Consider the following 17961-nt stretch of genomic DNA (forward strand, 5'->3'; position numbering starts at 1 on the left):
TACTATTGACTTCTATTCAGATATCAAATATTCAGTTCTGACTAGTAGATTGTTATGAGTTGTGTTGATGAGCCAGAGTGAAAACTCAAAGAGTCGGACGTAAATCCACAAACGTTTTTATTTATAAAGAACAGGGAATCCAGGTAAACTCAAATAACATAACTTCAAGATGACACAAAGGGCAAATGACTTATAAAGGGTAAAACTAATGACTGACAGGTGGAGAAAATAATGAGGAACAAACCAACTACAGCAGAACAGCAGGGGGAGGTAATGGGAGAAAACAAAACAGACCAATACAAAGACCAGAAACATAAGGATACATGTAAAAGAGATATTCCAATAGCGAGTGTCTTTTTAAATAGTATAGCAAGTATTCATCAGATAGTAATGCTTAGAATAGCATATTTAGGATGGAGTCAGTACTAGTAGCTAAAGAAAAAGCACTGGTAGCTAATGAATAAGTACTATTACATACTCAATGGATACTAGTAGCTACCAAAATAGCATGAATATAGATACTAATACGGTTTAAGGATTAAATGTTATTACGGCTTGCCATAGTTAATATTGTCCGTTGAGACACAAAGGATCCCGGTGTGGGCGCCTGGTGGCCCACAACGACTAATCTTTCATTGAGAGGCGTTGAAATCTGAGGGCGTTTTGTGTGTTATTGTTGAGGACTTTTTAACTCGAAGTATAATCTTTTAAATCTACGTCTTCAGACCGTTTATACATGGGATTCAAAATAAAATCTGCTTGTGTAAAGTCTATAAAATATTATTTAAAAATCTTTATCGTGCAAACGCGCACTCATGTGATTGGTCCGTCCTGAAAATCGCGAAGAAAGGTAACAGATACCACCTGACCACGCCGTTTCTTCAACAACATTATAGAAAGGTCCTTCCGGACCGTAATTTACATGTAATCAATGATATCGAGACACGTATTTACAGATTATTTAAAAAATAGTGAAGAGAACATGAACATTATCTTTAAGACCCACCCTACCAGAAAATGTGAGAGGAGAAAATGTGCGGGACACTAAACCCCGCCCATTTGGAGACGAAGAACGCCGTGATATCCAATGATAACCCAGCAATGGACATGTGCTTAAAATGGATTGGTGGACGCCTGAAAAGTCCGTTAGTGGTTTTGAAACTGACACAGTTAACGGATTCTTATGAGGAAAAACGTTGGATTTAATAAAACTGTAAACATTTAAAAGAGAAAGTGGTTAAGTATGAGATGACAGCTTTTTTCATTTTTTCATTAGTTTATTATCGCAGTACATCTTAGATTAGAGTAAAAGCAAATACACACAAATGACATTAAAGGTAAATTAAAGAACATGCTTAATACTTATTTGAGGCTAATGATAAAGCACTTCTGTATGTGAATTGAATAAGCCAACATCATCACTATTGAAATCAAGTAGTAAAAAACAAACACTGTGCATTAAAAACACTGCAGTAATAATGAGAAACCGCACTGTACTTGGTAGCAATGATATTTCAATATAATGAAATAATAATACTGCTCCAGTATTTTTAGTCAATCAAAATGAAATGTTCCTTACTCTGTTCCCGCTCTTTGGAGGCGCGCTTCCTGATCATGAGAAATCATTTGAGCGTCCGCAAACTCTTTTCCCTCTCCGACCAATAGGGGGCGCCATAACAGCTGTTATTGAGCCATAACAGCTACATTCATTCTTACTAGCAACTTAGTATATTGATAATTAAAACATTTAATAAAAAAAATAAAAAAAAACAGCCTACCCACTTTAGTCACTTACACCAAGGGGTTTCAATCTTTAAAATGTCATAGACCCCCTTCCTTGTGTATAGATTCAAATTTAATACTGTGAAAATATTATTTAGAAAACATCTAATTTTCTACTCAGTATAGTACTGTGCTGTTATAGTGCTGTATTTATATTTGCGTATTTATTTCAATTACATATTTATTTATGTACTATTTAATCTTTTAATCTACTATTTTTTATTTATGTAACTATATGTCATTTTATTATAAAACTACCTTTAAATTGATTGTTTTTGCTGCTAAAACTATGAATTACCATGTAAATTACAGTAAAGGGTAATTTTCATAAGTCTTTGCATTGCATACACTAACAGTTTTTATTATTATTTTTAATGTTTTTAATGTAGAAGTGTCTTCTGCTCACCAAGCTTGAATTTATTTGATCTGAAGTACAGCTAAAACTATTTAAACAATATTAAATATATGAATATTTAAAATAACTGTTTTCTATTTGAATATATTTTAAAGTGTAGTTTATTTCTGTGATTTCAAAGCTGAATTTTCAGCATCATTACTCCAGTCTTCAGTGTCACATGATCCTTCAGAAATCATTCTAATATTCTGAAAGCATTTATTATTATTATTATTATTTTGTTGAAAACATCTTTTTTCAGGTTTCTTTGACGAATAGAATGTTTGGAGGAACAGCATTTATCTGAAACAGAAAACATTTGTAACATTATACATTTCTATATCATGACTTTTGATCAATTTACAGCATCCTTGCTAAATAAAAGTATTAATTTCTATCATTTCTTTCCAGTATATATATATATATATATTAATTTCAGATAAATGCCTATCTTTGAATCTTTCTATTTGAATATTTCTATTCATCAAAGATTCCTGCTGAAAATGTACTCAACTGTTTTAAATATTGATAATAACAATTAAAAATGTTTCCTGAACAGCAAATCACCATTTTTGAATGATTCCTGAAGGATCATGTGACATTGAAGACTGGAGTATTAATACGTTAAATTCAGCTTTGATCACAGGAATAAATTACATTTTAAAATATATTCAAATAGAAAGCAGTTATTTTAAATAATAAAAATATTTCACAATATTACTGTTTTTGCTGTACTTTTGATCAAAAAAATGCAGGATTGATGAGCAGAAGAGACTTATTTAAAAAAAAAAAAAAATTTGACTGGTAGTGTATTTCTATTAGTTGCATCTCATTTTTTTATTTCAATTTTATTTTATTGTTTATTAATTCAAACTTTTTTTTAAATTAACATTTCTTTTATATATGTCATAACTAAAAACAGCCTGGAGTTGTTTTAATGTTAGTCTACAGAAACCCAACTCTAACAAATGAACACTACCTTCTACATTTCCAACACTGGGCGTTCTATAAAAAATAAAATAAATAATCATTTTTTATTAACACATCCATACAACACGTGAAGCAATTAAACTAACTAAACCCAAACTGACCAAAACAATCTTTAATCCAGCCCCATAATCTCGTGAGCCATAGATTAACTCCTAAATTAGTCAAATACTGGATCTCAGGGGTCAGCATCTTCCTGCAGAGCTCCTCGTACTGTTGCTCAATGTTGCTCTTCATGTTGTATCCAAGTATAGAAGCTTTTCCGATAGGCTGCCAGGGCTTCATGTCTTTGTCCGTGATGTCCGACGCCTCCACGGCTCTCCCGCCATCGATGCAGATGGCCTTCATCTCTGCATTTCTCCTCCGGAGCTCCCTCACCTGCTCCTTCATTCGCCTCCAGCCGTAGGCCTCCACACGGGCCCAAAAAGTGGCATTAAAATGCTGATAGAGTTGCCAGTCGGCTCCGTTCCATTCCCGAGCTCGAGTCCTCAGTTCGGGGCTCATCCGAGACGCAGACGTGACGTTTCGAGCATTGAGTTTAAAAAACACCAAATCGTCCATCGTCCAGCACAGAGCGTCTTTCAGGAGAATGAGCGACTCCTCAAAGTGATCCGAAAGTAAAACCAGCTGAAACCGCTTTTTGATGTACTCAATGCCTTTTTGCACTCGCCGATCATCCGCTTCCAAATTATTCTCAAAGCCAAAGTCGAAAAACTGTAGATTCTTGAGGTAGAAAGAGTTGAATCCCGTCGGGTTGAAGTAGCGGTTCGGGTGTTTGAGAAACTCCTCCAGCTGGTTATCTCCAGGTATTCTCCACGTTTGTGGCATGTAGCCTTTGTAGTAGTGAAACGATGACTCAAAAAGATCGGCCGGATCTCGTATTATGGTGAAGAACACCGTGTCCGGAGGTAGAAGCTTCTCCACTTCGGGTGGGTTGAACCGCATGTGGTTGCACACGACGTTATAGCACAGGCCCGGCTGGTAGCTCTTCACCTGGGTTCGGAAGAAGCTCGATGGGTAGAAGAAGTCGTTGCGGCTGTCTGGGAGAGCAAACTTCAGCTGGTGCTTTTCTCCGAAGCGGAGGAGGATGTTCATCAAAGTGCTGCTGGCCGTCTTGTGGGTCTTCATGAACATCAAGTTGACTTTAGGCGTGCAGGTCCTTTCTTGCGAATTGTTCCTCACTTGAACGTTTGGTGCGCAAGGAGCCAGAGAAACACTAAAGAGACAGAAATAAAAGAAACGGTCACATTTACAGATGTTTTAAATGTAATTTGTTGATTTGATCCAAGTGGAAGACTTTATTTAAAGAGCAATTCTATTGAAAAAACCAACATATGCTGGTTAGGTAGGGTTTGATGTCCTTGACCAGCAACATGAGCAGCTAAAGACCAGCATAAACCAGCTAAAACCAGCATCTCAGCATCAAAACCAGCATATGCTGTTTTTTCAACAGGGAGGTTTTTTGCACTCTGCAAAACTGTTAATCTAAAAAAAAAAATGCATTATACATAAATATATTGTCTCTCAAAAGAAAGAGTGAACTCAGAGTTGTTATATCTTGGAATCTTCTGCCTGTTATCCTGTGACCCGCCTACAAACACTTAAATCATGTCGAGAAGATGCTGTGTCCTGTGTTGTGAAAGCAAGTTTGTTTTGTTTTCATTGCTGAAAGATGAAGAATCAGTGATTAAAATTGATGTTTTCCACGATTTCACAGGAATACAATTCGAACCTTTGGATTCTAATCTGCTTTATTTGGACTAACAAGTGTCTCTGAACCACAGCCTGTAAGTACAATTGATACGTTATGTATACATTTTTAATTGAGCGCTCAAAAAGTTTTTTGTGCTAATATGTGATGTATACCTAGTGCAGCTTTAGGTTTCCTGGTAAACTGAATTTAAAGAGCAGCCCTGTTGAAAAAATCAGCATATGCTGGTTAGGTAGGGTTTGATGCTGGTTTAGCTGGTTTAAGCTGGTTCTTTGCTGGTTTATGCTGGTCCTTGACCAGCTAAGGACCAGCATAAACCAGCTAAAACCAGCATCCCAGCATCAAAACCTACCTAACCAGCATATGCTGATTTTTTAACAGGGAGGTTTTTTGCAGTCTGCAAAACTGTTAATCAAAAAAATGCATCATAAATAAATATATTGTCTCTCAAAGAAAGAGTGAAGAGTTTTAATTGAGTGCTCAAAATATCAAGTTTTTTGTGCTAATATGTGATGTATACCTAGTGCAGCTTTAGGTTTCCAGGTAAACCATGATATTACTGAAATAGGGGAGCGCGGGGCACAACCTAACACTTTTTGAATTTCGAAGTTTATGTAAATCCACTTGGGGTACAGAATACAATTTTTATCCACATTATTTTTTACACTTGTTTAGTACAAATATATCGCTTTGTTTCATATTTACAGTGTATACGTTTTTCGTTATTTACCTCAAAAGAAAGGAAGTGAAACGTGGCAACATGCCCCGTTGGTGGGGTACGTTGTAACATCTGAGGGGCACGTTGTAACACGACCATATGACAGCTTAAAATGTTATCTGATCCAATGAAAAAAATATACACAACAAACTAAAATATTTTGTCAATAAAATACATGTGTTAACTTTTTCAAATAAAGTAATGATGTTTTTTTTTTATATAAAAATAATCTAATTTTGGAGTTTTACAATGAACCCATCGCAACAATGCTTGGAACGGCTTTGATCGCAACACACAGCTGTACAGTAGTTCAAAACAATGTGGACAAAGAGATGAAACACATTTAGACATTCAGAAAAACACACACAGCTCTCATAGAACACCACACACATAAACCAGCCAAAATGCCTTTATTCACCTGTTTCTTGTGGCTTCTTATCAAAATCCTTAAAGAAGTAAATTGCATCGCTAATGTCATAGAATATCATAGTTTAATAACAGCGGCGCATATTGTCACACAGTGTCACAACTGGAATATAATACAGGTTAGTGTCTTCTGCTGGTTGGCGAAGCATTAATAAACTATCGAAACTGATAAATAACAAATTGGAGATTAAAATAATAGCAGATTTGTCTAATTTTAAATGAATACTAAAAACTGAAATGAAAAGTTTACTTCAGCCAGAAATGTACTTTTACTATGGTAAAATAAATATTCAGCGATATCTTCAAAAGGCTTTTGAATTTTGGCGCTCTTTTTTTCTCTGCATAGTGTTGCTATGGCAACTAGTGAATACCGTAAATTTGGTTATGCTAGCATGTGTGGAAATATTTAAACCATGTGTGTTACAATTAACCCTGCGTTAGTTTGTGCCCTGCTCTAACATAGCTCTGATAATTCGCTGTGAACCCACTATTTCCTAAGAATGTGTTGATTAATGTAGACTGTCATTGTTCTAATTACTTTGTTTAATAATAGCCCCAATCACACAGAAATCCCTGAAAATTGCCATAAAATTACCAGTATGACTTTACCAGTAAATACAGAAATATGTTGTTCACACGTGGCAACTGTGTTCTGGCTTTTTAACAGTAACAGCACTAAAATGTCAGTAAATTCTGTAATGTCAGCAAAAGTGCTTTAGTTTTACTATCTGTCTAATAGAGCACAATACTTGAAACAGCTGCGAGACGAGGCGCATTGGTCAAAGATATCCATCAAACACATATTTACATAGAAAAACTCATTTAAAAAAGCAGCGGAGCTTTGTAAACAGCTCAGAGTAGTAATGTCATCTCCATAAAAACGCTATGATTGGCCAGTTTGGCTCATAACTATCCCAATCTCGTTTTGAGGAAGGGTCCACTGTTACAAATCATATTCCGGGGTGTAAAATACACGCTTTTTGTTGGGGTTCCCCTGGTAAATTAGTAAAATGGGGCTAAATATGACGTTAACCCCTCAGACATCAAAAACAACCACTGACTTGGCAACACAGATGGTAGCGCTCGATAACTTTCTCATGTACTCTTCTCTGTGCCAATCACAACAGGCTTGGCCAGCTAACCAATCAGAGCAGAGTAGGTCATTGGCAAATGTCTCTATGTATGTTTTCTGACTTTAGATGCATTTAAACCTATCGTAGGGGACTCCAACACATTATTAGGGCACTTTAAAAACCATATGACCTGCTCTTTAAAGGGTTAGTTCACCCAAAATTGAATATTAGCTCATGATTTCCTCACCCTTAAGGCATGTATATGACTTTCTTCTTTCGGCCGAATCCAATCGGAGTTATATTAAAAATGGTCCTGGCACTGCCAAACTCTATAATGCAATGGGTGAGTGTTTTTTGGGTCATCAGTCCAAAACAAGTCCAATAAAGTGCATCCATCCATAATAAAAAGTGCCTCACATGTCTCCGAGAGGAGAATAAATGACGAAGGACAATTGTTTTAAAATATGCACACATTCACTTTTATTTGTTTGCCTATTATGTCGAAAAAGCGAAGCGGGCAAATGTATTTTTGGTTTCACAACATTCAGTTATGAAGTACATGAATCGCGTCGACAATGTCACCCTGTATTTTAGACCCAAAACGCCAAAATGTGACAGAAAATAAATTACTGGATTTTACAGTCGGTTTAACACTTATATCGTAAAACAGTTGTCAAATCTTATCTCACTCTCTTTGACCATTAAAACTGAATTGTCACGTTGAATTCAAGTTCGACTTCTGTGAGCAGTAAAGCCCCGCCTTCTTTGATTTGATTGGCAATCTCACCCGCCCACTGCCATTATAAAGTTCAGAAGAGCCAGGACATTTATATATTTATATATAAAATGCAGATTGGATTTGTCTGAAAGAAGTCATACGTGACCCTGGACCACAAAACCAGTCATAAGGGTCAATTTTTTTTAAGTTTTTTGAATAAATAAGCTTTCCATTGATGTATGGTTTGTTAGGATAGGACAATATTTGGCTGAGATCTGAAGTCTGGAATCTGAAGGTGCAAGAAAAACAAAATATTGAGACAATTGCAAAAGTTGTCCGTGTGAAGTTCTTAGCAATGCATATTACTAATAAAAAATTAAGTAACTACATGCCTATTGTGCATCTACCCTTTCTAGCAAAGGTTCTTGAAGGAGTTGTTGTTGGCCAGCGACAGCAATATCTGCCCATAAACAATCTCTTAAAGCAGTTTCAGTCCCGATTTAGATCTGGCCATAAGACTGAGGTCACAATGACCTTCTCATTGTAGTCTCGTTAGACTCTTACTGCTTTTGACAAAGTACACTCTTAAAAATAAAGGCTGTTTTTGCAGTGATGCCATAGAAGAACCATGTTTGGTTTCCCAAAGAACCTTTCAGTGAATAATTCTTAAAAGAACCGCTTTGAAGAGCTATTTAAAAAATCTAAAGAACCTTTTTTAACTACACTCTTAAAAATAAAGGTGCTTCGCAATGACATAGAAGAACCTTAAACATCTGAAGAACCTGAAGGCTCACTGTGGCAAATAAGGTTCTTCAGATTATAAAAAGGTAAGTAAGAGATGGTTCTTTAAAGAACCTTAGACCGAATGGTTCTTTGTGGAACCAAAAATGGTTCTTCTATGGCATCGCTTGAAGAACCTTTTGAGGCACCTTTATTTTTAAGAGTGTGTAAAGAACCTTTTCTGCTTTTGAAAGGGTCTGTGGATGTTCAAGGTTCTTCATGGAACCATCTCATGCTGTTTTTCTTGAAAGGTTGTGTTTGGTTGGGCGTCTCTGGTACTTTGTTCGTCTGGTTTAAATCTTATTTTACTAATCGATTTCACTTTGTATGTCCGGGGAAAAATCAATCTGAATGAACACTAGTTTAGCAGGGTGTCCCACAGGGCTCTGTGTTTGGGCCCGTCTTGTTTCGCATATAGACACTACATTGCTTCTGGGAGAGATCATTTGTAAATTCAGTCTAGGGTTTCACTTCTATGCTGACGACGCACAGACCTAAGTCTGAAAAAATTTGATAATTTCAGTTGTTCTTTTCCGATTACATACACTCCTTAAAATAAAGGTTCTTTATTGGCATCAATGTGAAGAACCTTGAACATCCTCAGGTTCTTTGTAGTCGAAAAGGTTTTTAAAATGTTTTTCAAAATGGTTCTTCTATGGCATCACTGCAAAAACACTTTTATTTTTAAGAGAAGATTTAGTAACTGTACTCTCAAGTGTGCAATCTTGGCATAGTTTTTCTTACACAACTGATGTTCGCTGCCCATTTTAAAAATAGTCTGGAAAACAGTGTTTTTCCATCTGATAAAAACTACCAGACTTTGACCCTCCTATCACTGCCTGCTGCACAAAGGCTTATTTACACTTTTATTATGTTCTGGCTTGATTATGGCAACGGATTTTATTTTGCTCTCCCTGAGAAGTCAAGAAACTGCACTATATATTCAGAACTGATGTCAGCGTATTTCTATGGGTAATTCATAACTTGCATTGAATTTAAAATACTGATTCTTACATATAAAGCTATTAATGGGACTCCAGCTTCATATAACTTAATATAACAAATAACTTTCAGCTCCACTTTAATGCGTTTCCTTAGTGATTAGACACTTTCCAACGCCAGACTGTTTTAAGAAGTCCTGAAAATGAAATGCGTTATTAGGTTGGCTTGAGAAAGAAACCTACTGATCTGCTACTTAAGCTTTTTATTATTATTCTTTTTAGACTAAATGAGCCAACACTATTCAAACTCCAACTGTCAAAATTCACATTTAAACTCCCAGAATCCCTTGAGACCCAATCAAGCTTCCCTTCTGTCAACTGTTTCTAATCCATTCAAACTTCCATTCTAAAATTAATAAGCTATTTAACTATCTAGCCTAGCCTAGCAACGACGATCATGCTAGTCGCTTGCTTATCATGCTAGAAACATGCTAGTAACTTGCTAATCATGCTAGAAAGATGCTAACAACTTCTTAATCAAGCTAGAAACATGTTAGCAACTTGCTAATCATGTTAGAAAGATGTTAACAACTTCTTAATCATGCTAGAAACATGTTAGCAACTTGCTAGTCAGCCTAGAAACATGCTAACAACTTGCTAATCATGCTAGAAAGATGCTAACAACTTCTTAATCATGCTAGAGACATGTTAGCAACTTGCTAGTCAGCCTAGAAATATGCTAACAACTTGCTAATCATGCTAGAAAGATGTTAACAACTTCTTAATCATGCTAGAAACATGTTAGAAACTTGCTAGTCAGCCTAGAAACATGCTAGCAACTTGCTAATCATGCTAGAAAGATGTTAACAACTTCTTAATCATGCTAGAAACATGTTAGAAACTTGCTAGTCAGCCTAGAAATATGCTAGCAACTTGCTAATCATGCTAGAAAGATGGTAACAACTTCTTAATCATGCTAGAAACATGCTAGCAACTTGCTAGTCAGCCTAGAAAAATTCTAGCAACTTGCTAATCATGCTAGAAAGATGCTAACAACTTCTTAATCATGCTTGAAACATGTTAGCAACTTGCTAGTCAGCCAAGAAACATGCTAGCAACTTGCTAATCATGCTAGAAAGATGCTAACAACTTCTTAATCATGCTAGAAACATGTTAGCAACTTGCTAGTCAGCCTAGAAACATGCTAGCAACTTGCTAATCATGCTAGAAAGATGCTAACAACTTCTTAATCATGCTAGAAACATGTTAGCAACTTGCTAGTCAGCCTAGACACATGTTAGCAACTTGCTAATCATGTTAGAAAGATGTTAACAACTTCTTAATCATGCTTGAAACATGTTAGCAACTTGCTAGTCAGCCAAGAAACATGCTAGCAACTTGCTAATCATGCTAGAAAGATGTTAACAACTTCTTAATCATGCTAGAAACATGCTAGCAACTTGCTAGTCAGCCAAGAAACATGCTAGCAACTTGCTAATCATGCTAGAAAGATGCTAACAACTTCTTAATCATGCTAGAAACATGTTAGCAACTTGCTAGTCAGCCTAGACACATGTTAGCAACTTGCTAATCATGTTAGAAAGATGTTAACAACTTCTTAATCATGCTTGAAACATGTTAGCAACTTGCTAGTCAGCCAAGAAACATGCTAGCAACTTGCTAATCATGCTAGAAAGATGCTAACAACTTCTTAATCATGCTTGAAACATGTTAGCAACTTGCTAGTCAGCCAAGAAACATGCTAGCAACTTGCTAATCATGCTAGAAAGATGCTAACAACTTCTTAATCATGCTAGAAACATGTTAGCAACTTGCTAGTCAGCCTAGAAACATGCTAGCAACTTGCTAATCATGCTAGAAAGATGCTAACAACTTCTTAATCATGTTAGAAACATGTTAGCAACTTGCTAGTCAGCCTAGACACATGTTAGCAACTTGCTAATCATGTTAGAAAGATGTTAACAACTTCTTAATCATGCTAGAAACATGTTAGCAACTTGCTAGTCAGCCTAGAAATATGCTAGCAACTTGCTAATCATGCTAGAAAGATGTTAACAACTTCTTAATCATGCTAGAAACATGCTAGCAACTTGCTAGTCAGCCTAGAAAAATTCTAGCAACTTGCTAATCATGCTAGAAACATGTTAACAACTTCTTAATCATGCTAGAAACATGCTAGCAACTTGCTAGTCAGCCTAGAAACATGCTAGCAACTTGCTAATCATGTTAAAAATGTCAATGACATACCAGTAAGTTGCTAATCTTGCTAGAAACATGCTAATAACTTGCTAATCATTCTAGAAACATGCTAAAAACTTGCTAATCATGTTAGAAACATGCTAATAACTTGCTAATCATACTTGAAACTTGCTAATGACATGCTGTAATGCAAGTAACATGTTAATTATGTTAGAAACATGCTAGCAACTTGCTAATCATGCTAGAAACTTGCTAATGACATGATAGTAACTTGCTAATCATGCTAGAAACTTGCTAATGACATGATAGTAACTTGCTAATCATGCTAGAAACTTACTAATGACATGATAGTAACTTGCTAATCATGCTAAAAACATATTAAACATGCTAGAAAAATGTTAGAATCATGCTAACTATATTCTAATCATCTAATCTATCTATATAAAGTTCAAAACTGCAAGCTTTTACAGCTGCTTTAAACTTTCAAGCCAGGCTTTCTCAAGCCAACCTAAAGTTTGTATTGACAAACTTTTTTATCTAGTTGTTATAGTTTTTTTTTTAGTTACATAATTATGTTTTCCTCATTTTTATTATCAGTAGCATAAATTTGTGTGTTTTGTTACATTGCAGGTTATTTAATTACTGTTTATCATGTTTGCTGATAGTGTGTTATCTAAACGTGTGTATTGTTTTATGGGCCGCCCATGGACGTATGACATAATCTGATTAATTATGTGATTTTTCTGATTTACCACCCGTATTATTATGGTGGTTATTAGCTCATTGTAAAGTACAAAAGCAAATTTTGCCACCACCATTCAATTTTTAATATAACTCCAATTGGATTCAGCTGAAAGAGGAAAGTCATATACAAACTAAGATGCCTTGAGGGTAAGTCATGGGCTTATTTTCTTTTTTGAGTGAACTAACCCTTTAAGAGGTTTTAGAAAAGTGCTTAACATTTTGTTTTTGGGCAGCTACAGCAATATCTGGTCATAAACAATCTCTTAAAGCCGTTTCAGTCCTGATTAAGATCTGGTCATAAAACTGAGGTCACAAATGATCTTCTCATTGCAGTCTTGTAAGTAAGATGTTGTATATTTAATGTCTGTATATTAAAGTCTCTTCTGCTCATCAAGCCTGCATTTATTTGGTCCGAAGTACAGCAAAGGCTGTAAAATTTTGAAATATTTTTACTGTTTAAAATAACTGTTTTCTATTTGAATATATTTTAAAATGTAATTTATTTCTGTGATCAAAGTTGCATTTTTAGCATCATTACTCCAGTCTTCAGTGTCACACGATCCTTCAGAAATAATTCTAATATGTTGATTTGCTGCTCAAAAAACATTTATTATTATGTTGTTAAAATAGGTAAGTAGAATTTTTTTCAGGTTTCTTTGATGAATAGAAAATTCAGAAGAACAGCATTTATCTGAAACGGTAACATTATAAATGTCTTTAAAGCATCCTTGCTAAATAAAAATCTATCACTCCAAGCTTTTGAATGCTATAGTGTGTAATGTTACAAAAGCTTTTTATTTCAGATAAATGCTGATCTTTAAATCTCTCTATTCATCAAAAAATCACGAAAAAATACTTGACTGTTTAAAATATTATTAATAATAATACAAATGTTTCTTGAGCAGCAAATCAGAATATTAGAATGATTTCTGAATGATCACGTGACACTGAAGACTGGAGTAATGATGCTGAAAATTCAGCTTTGATCACAGAAATAAATTACATTTGAACAGATATTCAAATAGAACGCAGTCATTTTAAATGGTAAAAATATTTCAAAATTTGACTGCTTTTGCTGTCATTTGGATCAAATAAATGCAGGCTTGGTGAGCAGAAGAGACGTCTTTAAAAAACCTTAAACTGTTCAAAATACCTTACCTGTGTGTAGCAAGGAGGGTGGTTCTGGTCAAACAGTAGAAACCCATGATGCAAATCACAGACGCCCCCAAAACCAGCTTTTGCATCAGTCGCTTCACTCGATTCCCCATTTCATTGGCCCTTCCAAACTCTCCTGGATCCTTTAAATGAAATCATATGAAGACACATGAGTCCACTCTGTCTGAACCTGTGGCCACTTGCTTAAACAGCTTAGACTAGTCTTACAAAGTTAGCAGGGATGTAACACATTCATAAGCTCCCATTATTATCACTAAAGCTGTCACTGACTTCCGTTATAATCAATCAACTGAAAATCTGTTAAAATTTACATTTGCATAACTCAAAAAGTTAAAGCAGCTGTAAAAGCTTAAAGTTTGGAACTTTATATAGATAGATTAGACGATTAGCATGTTGCTAGCATGATTCTAGTTAGCATGATTCTAACATTTTTCTAGCATGTTTAGCAAGTTGCTAGCATGTTTCTAACATAATTAACATGTTACTTGCATTATTAGCATGTAATTAGCAAGTTGCTAGCATCTTTCTAACATAATAAGCAAGTTATTAGCATGTTTCTAAAATGATTAGTAAGTTGCTAGCATGTTTCCAGCATGATTAGCAAGTTGCTAGCATGTTTCTAGACTGACTAGCAAGTTGCTAACATGTTTCTATCTTCACTAGCAAGTTGCATGTTTTTAGCATGATTAGCAAGTTTCTAGCATGTTTCTAGCATGATTAGCATGTTTTTAATATATTTCCAGCATGATTAGCAAGTTGCTAGCATGCAAGCAAACTTTAGGTTGGCTTGAGAAAGCCTAGCTTGAAAGTTTAAAGCAGCTGTAAAAGCTTAAAGTTTGGAACTTTATATAGATAGATGACGATTAGCATGTTGCTAGCATGATTCTAGTTAGCGTGATTCTAACATTTTTCTAGCATGTTAAGCAAGTTTCTAGCATTATTGGCAAGTTGCTAGCATATTGCTAGCATGTTTCTAACATAATTAACACGTTACTTGCATTATTAGCATGTAATTAGCAAGTTGCTAGCATCTTTCTAACATAATAAGCAAGTTATTAGCATGTTTCTAAAATGATTAGTAAGTTGCTAGCATGTTTCCAGCATGATTAGCAAGTTGCTAGCATGTTTCTAGACTGACTAGCAAGTTGCTAACATGTTTCTATCCTCACTAGCAAGTTGCATGTTTTTAGCATGATTAGCAAGTTTCTAGCATGTTTCTAGCATGATTGGCATGTTTTTAATATATTTCCAGCATGATTAGCAAGTTTCTAGCATGCAAGCAAACTTTAGGTTGGCTTGAGAAAGCCTAGCTTGAAAGTTTAAAGCAGCTGTAAAAGCTTAAAGTTTGGAACTTTATATAGATAGATGACGATTAGCATGTTGCTAGCATGATTCTAGTTAGCATGATTCTAACATTTTTCTAGCATGTTAAGCAAGTTTCTAGCATTATTGGCAAGTTGCTAGCATATTGCTAGCATGTTTCTAACATAATTAACATGTTACTTGCATTATTAGCATGTCATTAGTTATTAGTATGTTTCTAGCATGATTAACAAGTTACTAGCATGTCTTTTGGATGTTTCTAACATGATTATTAAAATTGCTAGCATGTTTCCAAGATGATTAGTAAGTTGCTAGCATGATTAGCAAGTTTCTAGCATGTTTCTAATATGTTTCCAGCATGATTAGCAAGTTTAAAGCAGCTGTTAAAGCTTAAAGTTTGGACTTTATATAGATAGACTAGATGATTAACATGTTGCTAGCATTATTAGAATGTAGTTAGCATGATTCTAACATTTTTCTAGCATGTTTAGCAAGTTTCTAGCATTATTAGCAAGTTGCTAGCATGTTTCTAACATAATTAACATGTTACTTGCATTATTAGCATGTCATTAGTTATTAGCATGTTTCTAGCATGATTAGCAAGTTACTAGCATGTCTTTTGGATGTTTCTAACATGATTATTAAAGTTGCTAGCATGTTTCCAAGATGATTAGTAAGTTGCTAGCATGATTAGTAAGTTGCTAGCATGATTAGTAAGTTTCTAGCATGTTTCTAATATGTTTCCAGCATGATTAGCAAGTTTAAAGCAGCTGTTAAAGCTTAAAGTTTTGAACTTTATATAGATAGATTAGATGATTAACATGTTGCTAGCATTATTAGAATGTAGTTAGCATTATTCTAACATTTTTCTAGCGTGTTTAGTGTTTCTAGCATGGTTAGAAAGTTACTAGCATGTTATTAGCATGTTTCTAGCATGATTAGTGTTAAGGATAAAAGCACTTTGCAAAGGAATGACTTGTCTTTGAGCCCTTTGTTTACAAAAGCTGAAAATGTTAATGAACCCAATACCGAGACCGAACACTTTGTGATTGACAATGGGGTTTTATATGCTCAGTGTAAAGATCTGAAACGTCTTGTATTGCCAAAGTGTTGTCGACCGATGGTGGCCTCAAACGGACGGGCTTGTGGAGAGGTTTAACTGGACGCTAAAATCAAAGCTTCGTAAGTTTGCAGCAGACACGGGGCGAGACTGGGACAAATGGCTCCTCTTTCTTCTGTTTGCATACAGAGAAGTTCCCCAGGCGTCAACAGGGTTCTCACCGTTCGAGCTGTTGTATGGCAGGCATGTTCAAGGGCCTAGCTTGTTTCTAGCATGATTAGAATGTAGTTAGCATGATTCTAACATTTTTCTAACATGATTAGCATGTTACTAGTATGTTTCTAGGCTGACTAGCAAGTTGCTAACATGTTTCTATTCTCACTAGCAAGTTGCATGTTTTTAGCATGATTAGCAAGTTTTTAGAATATTTCTTATATGTTTCTAGCATGATTAGCAATTTACCAGCATATTGCATTAGCATGTTTCTAACATTAGTAAGTTGCTAGCATGTTTCCAACATGTTTCTAGCATGATTAGCAAGTTGCTAGCATGTTTCTAGGCTGACTAGCAAGTTGCATGTTTTTAGCCCGATTAGCAAGTTGCTAGCATGTTTCTAGGCTGACTAGCAAGTTGCATGTTTCTAGCATGATTAGCAAGTTGCTGGCATGTTTCTAGGCTGACTAGCAAGTTGCATGTTTTTAGCATGATTAGCAAGTTGCTTGAAAGTGTAAAGCAGCTGTAAAAGCTTAAAGTTTTGAACTTTATATAGATTAGATGATTAGCATGTTGCTAGCATGATTCTAGTTAGCATGATTCTAACATTTTGCTTGCATGTTTAGTATGTTTCTAGCATAATTAGCAAGTTACTATCTTGTCATTAGCAAGTTTCTAGCATGTTTCTAGACTAAATAGCAAGTTGCTAACATGTTTCTATCCTCACTAGCAAGTTGCATGTTTTAGCATGATTAGCAAGTTTCTAGAATGTTTCTAGCATGATTAGCAAGTTACTAGCATGTCATTAGCATTTTTCGAAAATTAGTAAGTTGCTAGCATGTTTCTAGCATGATTAGCATGCTAGCATGTTTTAGGCTGACTAACAAGTTGCTAACATGTTTCTATCCTCACTAGCAAGTTGCATGTTTTTAGCATGATTAGCAAGTTTCTAGCATGTTTCTAAAATGTGTCCAGCATGATTAGCAAGTCGTTAGCATGCTAGCAAACTTTAGGTTGGCCTAGCTTGAAAGTTTAAACCAGCTGTAAAAGCTTAAAGTTTTGAACTTTATTTAGATAGATTAGATGATTAGCATGTTGTTAGTATGATTAGAATGTAGTTAGCATTTTTCTAGCATGTTTAGTATGTTTCTAGCATGATTAGCAAGTTATTAGCATGTCATTAGCTGTCACTGACTCCCGTTTTAATCAATCAACTGAAAATCTTTTAGAATTTACATTAGCATTCAATCTTTCAGTTAACACAGGGTTTGTATTTCTTTTTGGAGCTGATTGATCACATGCATCAGTAATTTCACTCAAAAGATACACAAAACCTGTGCTAACTGAAAGAAAGAAAGTTTTCAAAAAGATTGAATCCATTTGTTGATATTATTGCATAACAAAGCATTCATAAGCAGTTTTCTGTAGGCCTGGAAGTGCAACTAAGTTTAAACCTGCATTGTTTTGCTTTTCATGAAGAGAAACACTTACCTGTGTGGCTAAATATATCAGAGTATTGTAAGGCAGTGTTGTATAAATAGTGTGTTTAAGAACTAGTTTGGTGGATTTGTATGCATGTGTCTCTGTGTTTTGTACAGAAACAGTGTCTTATACTTTCTGTTGACACAGTAAACAGGCTTTTGCCAGGCTTTCTATGTACAGGCTTTAATCTCCAGCTATGCATTTCAGTGCACC

At 35.2% G+C, this 17961-nt stretch overlaps 1 protein-coding gene across 1 annotated transcript in view; it reads right to left on the reverse strand.

Moving 5' to 3' along the window:
• Positions 1 to 677: 677 nt before the first annotated feature.
• gal3st1b (galactose-3-O-sulfotransferase 1b) overlaps positions 678 to 17961 on the reverse strand; it is a 26291-nt gene continuing 9007 nt past the window's right edge. The window contains exons 2-3 of the mRNA XM_073829884.1: positions 13653 to 13792; positions 678 to 4379 (exon numbers count right to left, since the gene is read on the reverse strand). Of these exons, the coding sequence (XP_073685985.1) occupies positions 3248 to 4379; positions 13653 to 13762 (1242 nt within the window). The 5' untranslated portion in view covers positions 13763 to 13792 and the 3' untranslated portion in view covers positions 678 to 3247. The remainder of the gene's footprint in view (positions 4380 to 13652; positions 13793 to 17961) is intronic.

Source organism: Garra rufa, chromosome 23, assembly GCF_049309525.1.
Source record: "Garra rufa chromosome 23, GarRuf1.0, whole genome shotgun sequence".
Taxonomy (NCBI): domain Eukaryota; kingdom Metazoa; phylum Chordata; class Actinopteri; order Cypriniformes; family Cyprinidae; genus Garra; species Garra rufa.